The sequence below is a fragment of the Phytophthora ramorum genome (genome assembly GCF_020800215.1).
Source record: "Phytophthora ramorum isolate Pr-102 chromosome Unknown Phyram_PR-102_s0003, whole genome shotgun sequence".
Lineage (NCBI taxonomy): Eukaryota > Oomycota > Peronosporomycetes > Peronosporales > Peronosporaceae > Phytophthora > Phytophthora ramorum.
This window is the reverse complement of record NW_027150649.1, coordinates 732,754-749,392: the sequence shown is the minus strand read 5'-3', so window position 1 is coordinate 749,392 and position 16,639 is coordinate 732,754. Positions and strand designations below refer to the sequence as shown.

General features: G+C 52.4%; 4 protein-coding genes across 5 annotated transcripts; 2 read left to right on the top strand and 2 right to left on the bottom strand.

The window, feature by feature from the left end:
* Positions 1–1,977: 1,977 nt before the first annotated feature.
* Positions 1,978–5,531, bottom strand: KRP23_3378 (Unconventional myosin-Vc; the record flags this gene model as incomplete). Of its 2 annotated transcripts, none has more annotated exons than XM_067888221.1 (2): positions 1,978–2,787; positions 2,862–5,531. In XM_067888221.1, the coding sequence occupies 2 exons, from the start codon at positions 5,529–5,531 to the stop codon at positions 1,978–1,980; spliced, it is 3,480 nt and encodes a 1,159-aa protein (XP_067747482.1). The 2 variants fall into 2 exon arrangements, with proteins under 2 accessions (XP_067747482.1, XP_067747483.1); XM_067888222.1 differs by having other exon boundaries at positions 1,978–2,784.
* Positions 5,532–9,016: 3,485 nt separating this feature from the next.
* On the top strand, positions 9,017–9,559 carry KRP23_3377 (RxLR effector protein 207; the record flags this gene model as incomplete). Its single annotated transcript, XM_067888220.1, has 1 exon — positions 9,017–9,559. One exon carries the CDS (start codon positions 9,017–9,019, stop codon positions 9,557–9,559), a length of 543 nt encoding a protein of 180 aa, XP_067747481.1.
* Positions 9,560–11,876: 2,317 nt separating this feature from the next.
* On the bottom strand, positions 11,877–14,296 carry KRP23_3376 (Ferric reduction oxidase 7, chloroplastic; the record flags this gene model as incomplete). Its single annotated transcript, XM_067888219.1, has 2 exons — positions 11,877–12,806; positions 12,890–14,296. 2 exons carry the CDS (start codon positions 14,294–14,296, stop codon positions 11,877–11,879), a joined length of 2,337 nt encoding a protein of 778 aa, XP_067747480.1.
* A 696-nt stretch (positions 14,297–14,992) lies between these two features.
* On the top strand, positions 14,993–16,401 carry KRP23_3375 (uncharacterized protein; the record flags this gene model as incomplete). Its single annotated transcript, XM_067888218.1, has 5 exons — positions 14,993–15,138; positions 15,217–15,349; positions 15,464–15,804; positions 15,884–15,988; positions 16,059–16,401. 5 exons carry the CDS (start codon positions 14,993–14,995, stop codon positions 16,399–16,401), a joined length of 1,068 nt encoding a protein of 355 aa, XP_067747479.1.
* Positions 16,402–16,639: the final 238 nt, after the last annotated feature.

Sequence of the window (16,639 nt, the reverse complement as noted above, 5' to 3'; positions counted from 1 at the left end):
GAAGGTTGCCGACGCTGATGAATCAGCTACCCAAGTGGAGTATAGGCATCTCCTGATGATGCAGAACCCACCAAATGAAACTGCTTTACGTTGAAAATTGAGTTTGTGCAACGAGTGCCTTCTTGCTCGTGCTCTCCGTTGGTACCTTGGCGCAAAGTACTTGTAAGTACGTCACAACTGCAACTTTTTTGTGACTTTACAACTGATGAAAGCACCCCAAAGTACCCAAGATGCTCTCAGGTCGCTTGCGTTCACAAAGCAGCACTTCGCTGCCTTCGTGCTGGCGCGCCTCAGAGGAAACAGATTGGAGACTGACGCCAAAGGGTTTCTAGACTCCAAGTCCTGCTCGCGTTGATATGTCAATGCTGCCCCCTTCGTTGCAAACAAAGTCCCCGTCGTCTCCAGCAATTCACTGAAGGTGTTCCAACTTTACAATTTCCTTTAAAAACGGGTCAATCGTATCAGCTTGGTCTTCGGAAGTTGTGGAATCATGTGGCGAGGATTTTCACTCTGCAGTGTCCCCGCCCACTGATATAGAGAGCGCTGCAGCGGTAACACGCAAGCATCCTGTTGTGAACATCCTTCTTAGTCCGAAGCTGGTACTCGATGAACGGGCGTACTACTTGCTTTTGAACACCATTGTTAACAGCCTTCGCCGACATGACGAATGCATCCACATCGTTCTTCCTGGAATGCAACGTCCAACCTTTCGTTTTGAGAGACGAAGACAGACGAGTTGTTGTTCTTTTGCGGCGCTTGTACACGCAGTCGACAGGAATACAACCCCACCGGAATTGGTTGCGAACTGATTCAATTTGAGAACGCACTCTGTGGATAACCTTTTCTGAGAAGTTGTTGAATATTTGCTTCCTGCGTGGTTTGTAGGTCTCCGCCAATTTCCTGAATGTACTGTACCGGTGCCACACAAACAGCGCCCCTGGAGTGTCGGTCTCATGCCACAGCTTGTACTCGACGAGCTGCTGGCTATCACTGGATGACCTCCGCAGGCATCAGAGCGATTTCCTTCTTCTTCTCCAGTTTGTTCTCCAGCTCCAGTACTTGCTGCCTCATTTGAGTCTTAGCTGTATTCTGGCCTTGTCCAGGCCTGCAATGAGTTGCTCTCTGAGCCAAATGTTCTGGGCCTCCAGCTCGCGATCCAACTCCAGCCCTGCACCAGCTTCTTGTTGCACGCAGCTCGTAGTGGGTTTGTCGTTTTCATGCGCTCACCACTTGCTTGTGTTTTCAAATCGTTCATAGCTGATTTGTTCGCGAGGCTGTTGCTGTCTCCAGCTTGCGTCGCCATTTTGCACCTTGCGCTCGACACGGCAAAAACGCGACTGAATTACATCTGAGCGATGTAAGGTGAAGAATATTGACTGAAATCGCTCGTGTTGATATAAGACGCCCAGCGCCACAGCTCCACAAGTTGAAGTTGCCGAGAACTTCAACTCTCTGATCATCACTCTGCATGTTCTTGAGATCTTCTCACGCATCACCACCACTCTGCAGCTGGATTACAACAGCACGGATACGACTTATCTGTCAAAAATCTGAATTTGCTTGGTGGCGGTTATGAGCACCGCGGTTTAACATTGAAAAAACTCCTTCAGCAGGCGAAAAAACTACACGTGGGCGCTCGCTTGCAAGTTCATCAGCAACAGGCATGCTCCAGGCCAGGTGAAAACATGATGCACACGGGCGGATCGAAAATATAGGCATTAACGCAGAACTTCCATCTAATGTGCTTTGCTTGCTGTGCTGCTCTTCAACGCTTTAGCCTCCTGAATTCTCTCAACGCGTGCGACGAGTACCATACGCCGTCCACACTTTCAACTGCACTCCGTTTCTTGACTCGCTAGTCGGGCCGTCCTCCGGTCGCGGGCTCCAAGGTGCCGGACGCACAGGCATCAGTCCAATTACTGCGCTCTTCTTAGTCCATTCGCGATTTTGCACGATACACTTACACCTTTTAGCAGTCTAATTTCCAGCCGTACTGCCGCGACGGAAGCTAAACGACTTCATCGACAAGCGGGATGATGAACGCGGTGATGACGAGTGAGTGCTCGCGAGCGAGATGCTCTCACGGGAGGCGCTCTTCACACGGCGTTTGTACACGCACGTGTCCTGGTCCACACGAATACCCCACTGGAGGTACTCGGCGTTGGTCGCAGCCTCCAGGAACTGGTTCAGCTTAGCCACACGGTCCTGGATGATCTTCTCGGAAAAGTTCCCGAAGAGCTGCTTGTTCGGGAGCTCCGGAATCTCCTTGCGCTTGTATCCGTTCTTCGTCTGCAGCGTAGCGGCCAGGTTACGGAACGTGCTGTAACGGTGCCACACATACAGCGTGCCACGTGTGTTGGTCTCAATCTGCAGCTTGTACTCGACAAACTGACGGCCTTCACGGTATGTGATCCGACTGTCCACCACCTTGGCGGATATCAGCGAGACCTCTTGCGACCGCACCAGCTTTGTCTGCAGTTGCAGCACCTGCTGCTTGAGGCGCTCGTTTTCACGAAGAAGCTCAGCGTCTGCGTACTCGGCGACGTTGGACGACAGAGTCGAACGTAGGCGATCGTTTTGAGACACAAGCTCGCGGTTGAGCTCCAAGGCGGCTTCAGCAGCGGACTTAGCGTCGCGAGCGGCAGACTCTGCCTCCGCAACCTTGGAAGCCGCTTCGGTGAGGGCACGTAGCGTACGCGGAGACACGGGTCCGCCACGCTCGCCTACTTCCTCCTCCTCTTCCACTTCGTTGTCGCTTTCGTCACTCCAATCATCTTCCACAGGCTCCTATCACAGAACAATCTCCTTAGTAACCATGCAAAATAGTCAAATCAATCAACGTGGGCAGTATCGAAACTTACCGGCTGGGGGTCGCTGTGCTCGCGCTCCTCCATCTCCTTGTGGTGCATGCGCTGCTGCTCTTCTTCCATAGCAATCTTGCGAAGGCGCTCCTGCTCGCGTTCACGCTCCTTGCGCACACGCTCAACCAGCAGTGCGAACAGATAGCGTTGCTTACGGCCACGCTCGAGAGACTGCAGCTTAATAACACCACCGCGCAGCGTCCGGTAGCGCTTCGCCTGAAGACCGCCGCGCGTAATCGCCTGGATCTCGACCACAGCGGCGCGCTGTCGCACGAAGCGTGTGCGGTGCACGTATCCGTGCATCGTCTTCTGAATAAGAATGGCGTGATCCTTAAGAATCACGTTACGGCGGTCCTCCAGTCTCTGCAGCAGACCCGAACTAAAGTAGACCTTGGTCGTACCAACAGCAAACTTCGTGTTCTGCATAGTGGTGGCCATGTCGGGAATCAACTCCTTGAGAAGACCAGCAACCATTACTGAAGGCTCAGCGTCGCGCAACGCGGACGGGCAGATAATCTGGAAACGCTGTTGGAACTCCACGAGCGGCAAACGGTTAGGGAAGGCAGCACGACTGATTCGGATAGCGGCAATCACACCGGCACAACGAAGTTGCTCCACAATCATGAGGCGGTTGAACTCCACCGCGCTCTTGTTTGCGTTCGGCTTGATGCATCGCACGTACTGCGACGAAGTCTTGTTGATGGTCTCCATTAGCTCCGAAAGCTGCTTGCGGAAGGCGCCAGCAATGGTGTTACCAACCAAGAAACCCTTCTGGCGACTTTCCTTTCCGTGCTTGCCACGGCTGTTACGCTTGCCCTTCTGCGTGGGCGTGAAGATGCCCGAGATGACGTCATTCTGGCTGCCAGATAGCAGCTGCACCATGTCAGTGGGGAGAGTGTCCTTGTTCTTCTCCAAAAAGCCCGTGCCGTTGTACGTGACGTCGCCGGCGTAGTGGTGGATAGTGAACTCCAGCGGGTTAATTCTGTTCTTCTCGATGCTGGGGTGATTGCTGCAGGCGTCCAGCACCTTGCTCACGAATGTGCTATCCGTGGCCTGGGGGCGCAGCACTTCCTCGTTCAGCATGCTGACAATACCCATTCGTCCCTCGATCAAGTCCAGAATCGGCTGGTTGTCCTCGAAGGTTACGAGCGTAAGAGGGATGCCTTCATCCACGTACTCCTGCTGCACATCCTTGAACACGTCGCTGTTAAACTTCTGCTGCAGCTTCTCGTTAGCGTAGTTGATGCAGAGCTGCTCGAAGCCGTTCTGGTCAAAGCTCTCAAACCCAAAGATATCCAGCAGGCCAATGTGCGTCTTCACATTGTTCGTGGAGCAAATAGCCTTGTTGATGCGGTGTACCAGCCAGTCGAACAGCTGCGTGTACATGCCCTTCGCCAAAGCGTCGCGCAGGTCTGAGGCCTGCTCGGCGTTTAGCGGGATCGTGTACGACTCGGAACCGGCCGTGATCGAGCGTTCCAGAAGTGTCGAGTGCAGCGCCGCGCTTTCAGTGCCCAGCAGGGCACCCACGTTGTCCACGATGCTCTCGTTGCTCACGTGGGACTTCTCGTTGTCGTTGCCGTTGGCCTCGAATTCCACCTCACCCAGGTTCAGAATCGCCGCCACAATTTCAAAGATGCCGTTCTGCTCCTCCTTCGAAATGCCAATGATATCCAGGGCTTCTTGTGTCTCCTTGAGGCATTGTACGTCGTCGATACCCGTGAGCTCGGCGTCCGCGCCCTCCGTCACGTATTTGTAGCTCGTGACGTCGCCGCTCAGCTTGAGCTTGGACTTGCGCTCCTCCGAGAGACAGAAGATTTGGTAGAAAATGTGATAGTTGCGTTCACCCTCAGTCTGGCCCACGACGCGGCTCTTCTCGAGCAAGTACGTCTCGCACAGACAGCCGACGAGCGACCCGAGGGTGTCGAATTGCAGCTGCGCGAACTTTCCGAACCGACTCGAGTTGTCGTTCCTCTTTGTCTTGGCGTTACCAAACGACTCGAGCAGCGGATTGGACTTGAGCACTTGTTCAATGACCTTGGTGCCGTGGTTGCCACCCCCAGAGATGGATGCCAGGTGGTTCATCATGATCTTGACCGTCTCCGTCTTGCCGGCGCCGGACTCGCCGCTCACGAGGATGCTCTGGTCCACCTGCGTCCGCTTCATGTCCAAATAGGCCGTGGCCGAGAGGGCAAACGGGTGCGGGGCAAGTGAGTCGCGCGGCTGCTCCAGATACTGCAGGTACAGCTCGCGACCATACAGGTCCAGCCACTGGTACGGGTTTACGGCGATACAGATAGCACCCGTGTACGTGTACGGCATCTTCTTGGCGAAGCGCAGCTCGAGGTTCTTGAGCACGGCCGGCTCGTGCAGGTGGTTGAGCGTGCACATGTCGTTGGCGCCGTCTGCCTCGAACACGTTGCAGATGGGCATAGCTTCGTCTGAGACCTCCCCGGCGAGGCGCGCGATGTCGCGGATGTTGACGATTTTCTCGAGTCCGTCGTCCTTGTCCCACTCGCCGTCGTCGTTGGGCTGCAGCCGCACCTCGGCGCTCACGCCGTCATCTAGGCGACGCACCACCACGGCCTTCTTCCACACGTGCTCGTCGTGCGGCACCCAGACCATGGCGCCGTTGTCCAGCATGCCGCCCGCTGCTGATGCCTCATCCGCCATTGTGCGAGGGAGGGAGGGGGTGCGCTTCTTGACCGCGTACTGCGCGTCGAGTCTCCGTGTGGGAAAGGAGAAGGCGTGCGTTCGTTCCTGCCTGACGCGGCGATCGTGGAGTCGCTCGCTGCTGCGGTGTGTGGCTCGGCCCGACGACGAGTCTCTCCCTCCTCTTCGCCTGGTCTTTCCTCGTGCATAACCGCCCGAGCAGCCAATCACACAGCTGCGCTCGGAGGTCCTGATTTACAGAATTGCAGCGTGGAATATCCTGTTGTAGTCGATAGCACTGCCTCCACGTGAGTTTAGAAGGGTCCACAGTAGTTAGCTTTGCTGTGAGAACGAATGCATGGAGCATAGATGATAGTTGCTGAAATGTAAATCTGTTTCAGATTTACAGAGGAGACTGTACTATGGTACAGTGTACCTATCAGGTCTGACTCGAAGAGTTCAGCACGCAATGAACCCATCTCGCCAACGGACGCGACGAAATAAACGCTTGGCATCGACTCGGTGACCCAGAAGGCTCCCTGTGGGTGGCGCCAGGAATGTCCACGTGACGTACGGCGCTGCATGTACATACGGGAATGCCGGCACCAGGACTCAGTCACCCTTCCTGATCATTTGGACCAGATTTTGGTTGCTTCGTGCAAAACAACTGGAGGCTGCAATGTTCCCGACGGTCGCTAAAGGAGGAGGCACGATATCGGCGACAGTCGATTTGACGGGATCAGCAAAGTTTTGATGGGCCGCAGGAACAGCAACGGCGCGTTTCGGTGAGAGGCGTCAACTCTGGACGAGCGGGCAGGAAAGCGTGACTTTATGCAGAGGCATTTTACCTGTGCTTCTTCAGATCGCAGATCAAGCCTCGGATATTTTAAACACTTACTATTATTATTTTGTAATACATGTACATGTAGTACTGGTTGATAGAGTTTCGCTGCCAAGTGACTATTTCAGAAAATAAGGATACATCGGCAGTAAATGATTGAGGCGAAGCCCCAATAATGATGTTGTTTTTACGGATGTTTGAGGCGAAGCCAAAATAAAGATGTGGTTTTTACCCTTTTTACAAGAACCAAATGAGTATAAGTTTTAAGAATCTGTTAGGTTTCAATCTATCATTGCTCCCCCCTCTGGCCACAACTACCGAAGATTCCTTGTGTTTAAGGACTCCGAATGGGGAACGGTCAAAGAGAAAAGCTGAAGAGTCGCCTATAGATGAGGGATCCCGCCTCTCCAAAATGACTTAACCTTCCGCCCGTCAGTTGTAAAACAAATATGACTAATTTAGCAATGTTTCCTCATGTGTTATAATACCATTTTTAAATAAAACGTGCTACTATTTGAAAGGCTACTGTTTTACCGTGGATCAGGGAAACTATTTCAAAAGTGGTATTGTTTTAGCTTTTAAATAAATAGCCCTTTATATAATCTCAAAATGAAACTTTGACAAATTCGTAATTTGTTTAAGGGAGCGGGCAGAATATATACTTATTTTTGCTGCCCATATTGAATATTGTTAGTGAAACTATTGCCAATTCATAAAAAAACAATAATACTTCTGTAGCACAAGTCTTGTAAGCATCCGTGAACTCGTTTAATGATTTTTAAGTGTTGGCTATATTTTTTTAAAGCGATAGAAAATAAAAAAAGAGAAATTTCAAAACCGTCACGTAAGCGGGTGGGCAATTGCTTTTTGTGGTTGCTATTCGGTCAGGTGGGGCAAAGTTAGAATAGTTGGTTTAAAAAGGCATTCTAGGCTGGTAAGCAAGACCGTTAACTTGACGATAATCCAATTGCTAGTGCATCTACAAGCTTCTCGGCCCAGCCTTGCGAAGCGGGAGTACGTATACTACCAACTGATTTTCAATCTACGTGTATGATATTGCGGTCACCCATGTTACAGAACCCAATGTACATGAGTTTCGTAGTCTTACTCATAAAATACGATAATTGTCATTGTATTAAAACAGTGCATGTAGCTGTCTGTCTGTTATGGCTCAAACATGTACACTCGAATTGCCGTTTGAAATCGGCAATCCGGGCCGATTTATAAAAAAATCCATCTCTCCGTCTGTCCGGCTAGTAATGCACCACTTTCATACTCATTATAAAGCATTGCGGCGCCAGTTTTCGGACACAGGAATTGGTGGATGCAGATCATCTTCGAACTAGTTCAGTTTTCTATAACCTTGTTCGCACACAAGTGCAGCATGTACTCTCAAGCCTTTTGGTGGAGAGCCATCTTTCTCATTCATGTGTATGGTATTTGTATGCAGTATGTTAATGACATAGTTGGCCCGAATGCGCGAACCCTGTGGCGTTGGTACAACTTGTTTTTAACTAGCGGTGTAGTGGAAGACGGAAAGGAAACGATCCGCTCGTCAAGATGATCGTGCGATGTAGTATCTTTCAGTTTAGGAACATGGGCGAACTTACTTGTGGCGGAACAACTTTTCTCACAGGTGTGCAGCAGCACGCTACGATGCAGGAACAGCTAGGACACACACAGACGAAGCTAAAGAGTCATCGCACAGCGCAAACAGCGCAATATTTGAGCGTTGGCAGCCGGCGACACCTTGGCGTCTTCCAAGGGACTCACTGCTACCGAAGTGCTTGTTTGAGCAGGTAAGGAAAAGCCAATATAAGGCACGTTTTAGCTCCTTTCGCATGTTTTATGATCTCGATTTGCATTAAATGGAGCGACAAAAAATTTGCAAAGCACAATACTACAAGTATTGGTCTTGTCTGCTCCCTCTCGGACCACTTGCACACCGTTTGCCGCGCCCAGCCCATGATGTTACCAAATAAATGGCGAGTAATCCAGGTAATATATAGCGGTTAATTCACCGACCGTTGAACAAATCGACAGGCGGACATTTTGTAGCCATCGGGGACCCGAAGGCTACGGAAGGGAGGAACATTTGGATGAGCAATGAACATGTATGCCATATGGCAGCGAGATGTCGAGACCCCCCTCCCTTGTCATGTTAGATCCATAAAGTGAAGCTGAAATAGGCGCCAGTATAGCTAATGATCAACGTTAATTGGACTTGCCTCTGCCATATTTTTGAGGAGTTCATCGGGAAACTTGGTCAATAGAAAGTAAGAGTGAACAGTGTTTGCTGCAGGCTATACTGGACGGCAGTGCTGTACAGTGTACCGGTACTGAGTACACTGTAATCCCCCTGGGAAGGCAAAGCCCATGATTCGCTATGACACTGGTCCGTGCATTGCAAGGTCATTCCCATACAAGAACCTATATAAACGAGATTGAGCTGAGGATTTTGACAACCTAAAGCTCCGGATGTTGAAAGTCAGACATGACGAAGTGGCCACGGATCGGATCGGTAAGAATGTTAGCGGACAATCATGTTGCTGAGTGGATGGTTCACAGCACACTTCAAATTCTTCATTCTCCAATTTGCGCCGCGTCCGACAAAAGCTTCAAGAGTTCTCCCCCCCCCCCCCCTTCATCTGCCGTCCAACACACCATGATGCACAAGTGTTTGCTTTTGGTCGTGGCCACGCTCGTCTTTCTTTCGAGCGGTGACGCTCTCTCGCCACCCACGGTTGGTTCCACGTTGTCCAAGCTGCCTTCCCTGGACATGAATCAGGCCACCCATCCTGTCAACACGAACCCCGACAAACGAATGCTCCGAGCCAGTGACAAGGAGGAAGACGATGCCACAAACGAAGAAAGAGGGATGTCGGCGGCCACTGCAATAGTGAAGATTTTGGCTAGAAGCTTCAAGGACGGGGTGAAAAACTCAAAACTGGGCAAAATGGTGGCGAAGCCGTTCCAGAAAGTAATACGGTACAGAAGAAATGCAAAGGTTTCTGACCTCATCAAGAAGGGCTCCTCGCACAGAGATTTGATTAAGAACAAGGTCACTCCTGATGAATTTTTCAAGGCTAAGGGTCTCAGCTCGAACCTGAAGGATCTGGCAGATACTCCGTCACTCTGGAATAAAAATCCCGGCCTGGAGGAGTATTCTAAGTATAAAAACTTCTGGGACATCATGAACGCCGTCTAAATTAACGGAAGGAGTACACTCCGAATTCTTAGTCGAATGAGCGGAACTTTGTTTTGCAAATCTGTTGACCGTGGTTTTATTTTTTATGAAGCGGGCGCTGTACCATCATGGCAATACTTTTTGCGCAAATTGCAGTACATGTAGTACTATTAACGTGCTCTGTCGAGTCGGTTGGGCCGACGGCCGAAACACATTCCTGTATTCCTGTATTAAAAAATAAACGGAGAGATGGAAATATTTTGTTTATAAGTGCTCGAGCCGATCTGGAGTGATTATTTGTTTATACTTTTCAACGACCATGGTTTGACACTGTAAATGTTCTGCATTCGTCACAACCAACATCTTGCCAACGATTATCGTAGAACTTCGTGTGTCGGTGGAGGCCTGACATGATGACTCCTTGAATACAATGCAAGTGGTTTTGAGTTCAGGCCTGATGCAAGCAATGATTTTTGGCTCACTGATCAGTTGCAAGGGTTGCTAAACCGGCGACTGGTAGAGCAGTACGCGGCAAAGTTACCACTTTTCGCCTGATAGTACGCTGAATCAGAGAGTTTACATGGCATATAGGTACCCGCACTTTTGGTTGTGCAAACTTGCTGCTGGGAATTGGGGGGGGCGATAGTGGCGACTACGGCAGCGATGACTGATCTTGAAGTTCATCGTTGATGTCCTTACGGGCGTGCTTGTCTTGGAAAATGAGCGTGAGCTTGTGTTCTGAAGTTTTATTGCAACAAGCAGAAAATTCCTCCGACTGCATGCTTGGGCAGCGATATCCGAATTCGCAGCTAAACCCGACATACTGACATAAACATATCCCTAAACTATCGGGAGTGCGACGCTGATGAACGTGAATTGCTTGAATAGAGTGGCGAGTTGTTAGTCTTGTAACCCGCAGCGCTACAAGAATTGACCTAAAGTCTCTTCTGTCAGGTGTCAGGTGCAAGACAAAGGATGACGACGAAACAAATAACGGATCTCTTGTATTAGAACTTCTTCACCGTCAAACGTTCACCGGCACTGCCAACATTATCAGATGGCCTTATTGGAGGGTCCCAGCGCTACCGTCTGCATTAGAGCGTATGCCGCTGAATCGCTTGACTTGGAGGGTGAGTTCGCTAGTTCGTTACTTTGCCGCACGTACTCTTGCAGCACTCCAGGAAATCGCCTCCCTTGACCGCAATGATATCACGGCAGGTCTTACTCACGTCGATGCTCGCTTCCGTGTAGAGGGAGGGGCAGCCGTTTTCCTCGGTAGGCACGCAGTACTGGGGCGGCTGGGCACTGACAGAGGTGGCGACGATGGCGGCGAGGGCAACGGCGAAGCACGTCTTGAAGTTCATTATCGTTGGCGTTGGTAGACTTGGTTTAGCGGTGGACTGAGCTGTTGGCAAAATGCAGACTGACTCCACAGCGAGAGCGCGGAGCGCCAATCGCGATCACAATACAGGATGGGACCAACAGCAGTTCCCTGCAAACCATACTTCGATGCAGTGTCGTCCCATCCCATGAACATTTCTAACAGCGGACAATGCCAAGTCGAAGACACTTGGGAAATTCCCAATGGGAATTGCTCTGGGTTTGGCTACTGTACATGCCAAAGCGCCCAAGCAACCAGGAATACGCTACAACTAAAGTGGCGGTGACAGCATACAACCGGTACATGTACGAGGAAGAGCTGAATCTTAGGAGTCGGGATTGTAAATGGAATACTACTACCGTTACCTATGACCTTGGTGGCGTTTCCGTCGAGGAAGGGCTTCAAATTGTTTAGCTATGTGCTTCTTGCGGGTGGACGGCACAAAGCAGAATTGTTGCGCTTCAAGAGGTTATGTCGCAAGATAGCTGGCTAAGTTGCTGCAATGCGTAGCCTTCGCGACCATAGTGCCGAGAAAATCGAAGATGCAGGTCTTGAGATTGACGTTTGGTTGCTTAATGGCATTGACTGGTTCCGTTGATGTGTGCTTAACTTGGCCAAATGCAGAATAAGAGTGACTTCACTGCCCTCGCTGGCGGCGCAAGTGCAAGGTGCAAACCTGGTAGAGTTGACGATAATGACAGCACAATTGTCAATCGATAACAAGTGGAAGCTGCACTTGTACGGTTTCCACTACATGTACATGTAGAGAGCCCCCTGAGGAGTGGTGTCACTGGTTTCATAAGAGATAATCCAACATTCTTTTGTAGCAAACGGGTCGCATCGACGAAGTAGGCATTTCTTGTATCTATTCCGTTCGGCCATCATGACCCGTGCAGCACCACAACACCTACACGAAGTCGCTTCACGGCGAACATTCAAGCATCCACAACATCCAGCTCACAACAGAAAAGATTTCTGATGCACGTTGAACGCAGGTGCTTGGAGCTGACGCGATTGCAGCAGTGCGCCAGCTTGCAGATCTGCAGGTCCACTCACAAGCAATGCCACGTCCGCCTTCATCCCATAGTTCTCGCGAATTTCACTGTGCACATCACCAAGTCGTGAACCCAAATTCGGGCGCTCCTTTTCGACCAAAAAGGTGCGATTGAGCAAGGACTGCGCCGGGGTGGGAACCGATCTTGGGGTGGCGGGTGGCGCAGGGCTCGAAACGTCCAGACCTGCGACTTCCATCTCACCCATTGCGACGCCCATGCAGCCATCGCGTTCGTCTCCAGTCTTGCGAGTGCGCCAGCGCTGCAGTGAATACAACACAACACTAGCACCCAATACGGCACCCAACGCGCCAGCGCACAGCAACAGTGGGCGCCGCATGAACGCCTTGGCCGTAAACTCTTTTAGCTGGAACACCCATAGCATCAGCAGAACACACCCCAGAGATGCACCAAGAAATAGCGGAAGTCCAACCATGTAGCTGTGACCCGAGAAAGCATGACGCTCCAACGATGGTGGATAAAACCGCTGAACTCGTGGAGACGCTTCCTCCGACAGATCATCCGGTTCCGTTTGGGTATCATCGTCGTCATTGTCGTATTCACTGCCACCACTAGCAGCATGCGTAAGGTGCAGCCACACCTTGCATTTCCATCGCGAACAACGATTCACTGCATCCAAAAGCTCTGAGTGGGCCTCCAGCAGTTCCAAGTCGCGGCACGTCCAAATAATCCACAGCGTGCGTGGCAGCTCCGAATCTTCAGCCGAGACCACATCTCGATCACCTGCATCTGCAAGAGCTCTCAGATGATCGAGAATGCTCAGGAAAGGTGTCATGCCGCTGCCACCTGCCACAAACACCATGTGCGGAGTCAACTGCAGTATCACAATTGCGGCATCCGACAAGGGTGTGTTAGTTATCATCTTACAAAAAGCAGCCAGTTAAAAGTAGTCGTCACCTTGATCTCGGAACCATAGTAGCCGTCGACGTGGACCGTATTAAGTTGCTGCGTCTTCATGAGCGTCAACAACCGAGACGTGAAGGGTCCTTGCACCTTGGCATCCAACACGAACGAGTGACGGTTGCGTAGTGGACTTGAGCTGATAGTGAAAGGGTGCCACTCCTTCCCAATCGCATCTACTTTAATGTACACATACTGCCCCGGCAAGAAGTCGGAACCCCTGGACAATGATCGGCGCAGCTCCAATTGGAAAACCTTGTTGCTCATCGCGGTCGCCGATACCACACTCGCTTTTCCACGCCCAAATGCCGAAACGGTACGATAAATTCCATACACTACAAGTGCCGGAATGAGCCAAAACGTCGCCGCGTAGTAGTGCAACGCAGTAAACACCACAAAGACCGCACTCACACAGTGCAGAACGATAAAACTTCGGAAATATTTGCGCCGCACCCACTCCAGCGAACTCGCTGCAACAACCAGTAGCGGTACCATCGCCACCGCGCCGAAAAAGTTGCGCGTTGTTCCGTAGCGTTGTTTGGGCGTGCAGCTTTCGCCCAGACACGGGAACAGCATTTTTTCCACCTTGCCTTGCATGTACCACACCAAAACATACAAAACTCCGTGCAACATGAGCATGATGAAGCCAAACTGACCCGTCAGCACATGATACCGCGCCGCGCGTTCGCCCGAAAGCCCCAGAAACTTGTGCAAGAAGGACTGCCTGGCCACCAGCATCACGGACAGCACCATGGCGTACAGTCCGTTCATGCCAAAGGCTCTTGCTGTGCGGTCCAGCAGGCCCGACTTGGCAAGCTTGCCGTTCTCCCTGTCAATGAGCAACTTGCCCACCACGAGGTTTAGTTGCAGCAACAGGAAGCCGCTAACGAGCAGCACGTCCACCGCATCCAAGTTGAAGCTGCTACCAACATTGGGGTGGGTCTTAAGCCATCGGTACAGTTTAAGCTGCCGGCCCCAATGCACCAGCGAGCCGATCGAACCCTGTTTCCAGTAGTAAACTGTCCCTGCGAGCAGGAACGGCAGCACTATGGCCACCGTCACGACCAGCGGCTCCACCTCGAATTTGTCGCCGAGTTTCTTCTCCAGCGCCGCGAACACGAAGCGATAGTAGATGGGCCAACGAATCCACAGCAAGGAGAAGAGGAGCCAGGCGAGGGACAGTTTAAGGAACAGTTTAGCACCGCTGCGATGCGCATGGGATAGCATTAACAGCGCCGCCGCCTTCTGCGGCTTCTGGAGGAGGCGCATGGGTTTGCGCTTGGAGGAGCTGCGGCTGGCAAGCAGGCGGTCGAAGTCGGCGTCGTCCAGGTCCTGGTCCAGCAGCAGGTCCAGGTCTGGGTCGGCGTCGGGGGACGCAGGACGGCGGCGCTCCATGTCCCGCATAATCAGCGAGCAATCTGGCTGTCAAGAATGTTTGTAGGACAAGCTGAAATGATTCCTATAGATTCAACCAATGGGAGAGGAGTTGTAGGTAGCCAAACGAGGTCAAACTTATGGAGCGAAAGTTTCATCTTTGTGAATCCCCCTACGAGCCCGGGTTTAGCTGAATGCTATCCTGACAAACACGAAGCGCTGTGCCTGCCGCACACGACGAGGTCTGGGCGTTTGCAAGACATTCGGTGTGCAGACGCCGGAGCCGCACAAGCGGACATCATGCGATTGGACAGCTCCTGCCTTTCGCCGGTCGCCGTGCCATCCGAGCCGAGCCGCAGTAATGCTGCTTTTGATGCGAAATCCGTTCGCGCCGGCCTCGTCGCCACACAAGCTGGAACCGCCCAGCTTTTGCGGCCGTCCCAATCTGCTCGCCACCACTATGGGTGTAACAATTCAACACTACGTGTGAGATTGCAACAATTGCAACGGAGTCGGATGCCATTGCCAATGGGCTCCATTTGCGGCAGGTCAACACCAGCATCGCCGCCACGTACTTGGGTCGTGGACTGGACCGCCCACTCCGTGCCACAACGTGACGACGCCATCATCGTTGAAATGGCATCGGGAACATCTCGCGCATATTGCTCGGCGTATGCAATGAAGACACGCCTGTGTCCTTCGTGGCGCGCCAAGCATTAATACAGAATGTACCTCACCGTGGACAGCTCGAAGCAGCAGCACGTTGTCGCCGTCGCTGTGGCCTCTGCCGCCTGCCGCGCATTTAGCTCTGCTGGCGTGCTTTTAGCGCAAATCGTCACGAATAAGCGCAAATCGGCCCTTCTCTGGCGTGGGTAGGCTCCTCTCCACCAATCAGCGACGGGCCCAGCAACCGAAACTGAACGTTGGGGGACAAGCCACGCCACCAGCAGGCACGTTTTCGCCGAGTTGTCTCGCATCAGACGGAGGTCACCCAGAGCAGCAGAAACCAGCTTTCTCGCGCGCGGCGGCTTAGACTCTTCCCCCGCTCCACGGCGCCGTCTCCCTTCCAGACGCAGCAGCAGCGTACGTGTGGATGAGCGAATGAATACCCCCTCTTTTTCTCCCTTTTTGCGCCAACAAGCTCAGTGCGGAAAGGTTGTAGGTTACGCGTTCTAACTGTTATGTTAATGCTGGCAGACCGCTCTCCCCTCATCTTCATTTTTCCAGACGCGTATAGGTATGGGCACTCCCACGAAGCGGACGGAGCGCGTGCTGTCGGACGCCGCCGACAAAGTGGCCAAGGCGGAGGAGGCCGCGCGCCAGTACGAGGCGCAGCTGTCCGAGGCCGCGGCCAAGAAGCGCATTCTCGAGGAGGAGAACGAGAAGCTGCGTGCGTCCATCCTCAACATGGCCCTGCAGAACGCCAGCGTGGACCTGCGGCGCGAGCACGTGCAGCTTCGGCAGACGCTGGACTCGTACCAGTCCAAGATCGACCAGATGCGCGAGATCTCGCTGCTCACGGCCAAGGTGGTGGACAGGTACGACATGTCATTGACAAAATATGTATCATTTTCAGAACTTGACAATACTTGTATGCTGAACTGTTGTGCTGTTTAGTCGCATTAAGACCAAGCAGGGTCGGCAGTACGTCGAATACAAGCTGCAGATCGAAACAGACATTCGCGGCACGCTGGTGCTCTGGCATCGATACAGCACGTTCTTGTACGTTGCTTGGAACCTAAAATGACGGAAGACGTAGACTCATTTTAATTTTTTGCTTCCTACAATGCAGGAATTTGGCGGCGACGCTCAAGGCCAAGAACCCGACGAGTGAGCACGACATCCCGGAGCTGCAGACCCAGTCGCTCACGGGCTTTTTCTCGGACCAGCTCATCATCGACCGAATCGCCAAGCTGAACGAGTTTCTGGACGTGGTGACCAAGGCCGACGAGTTCCAGTGGGGCATCCGGATAGATAAGGACACGTGCGTGTACAAGCGCAAGAGCAAGCGTGTGGACCGGTCGTACAGTGTGGGCTCGAGGGAGAGCATCTCGACGCTCACACCCAGCATGCGCGACAGCATGTTCATGCCGGCATCCTCTCGAGCGTCCACCATCTCCATGGACTCGTATTAGAGCGCCGAGGCGGACAGCGCACGCAACTTTTTTTTATCGGCGCAGGCGGTCGAGTGAACGACACGCGGGCTGCGACGACGTGCGGACGAGCTCGAGGAAAGCGGTGAAGGACCTTTTTGGAGAGGACCGAGTAGTAGTGTATCACAGGAAATTGCAGGACGAGTCAAGAGGATGGAAGAGCGAGGACAGGAGCAAGACGGAGAAGGCAGAACAGAGAGGACAGCAGGCCGCGCTGGGC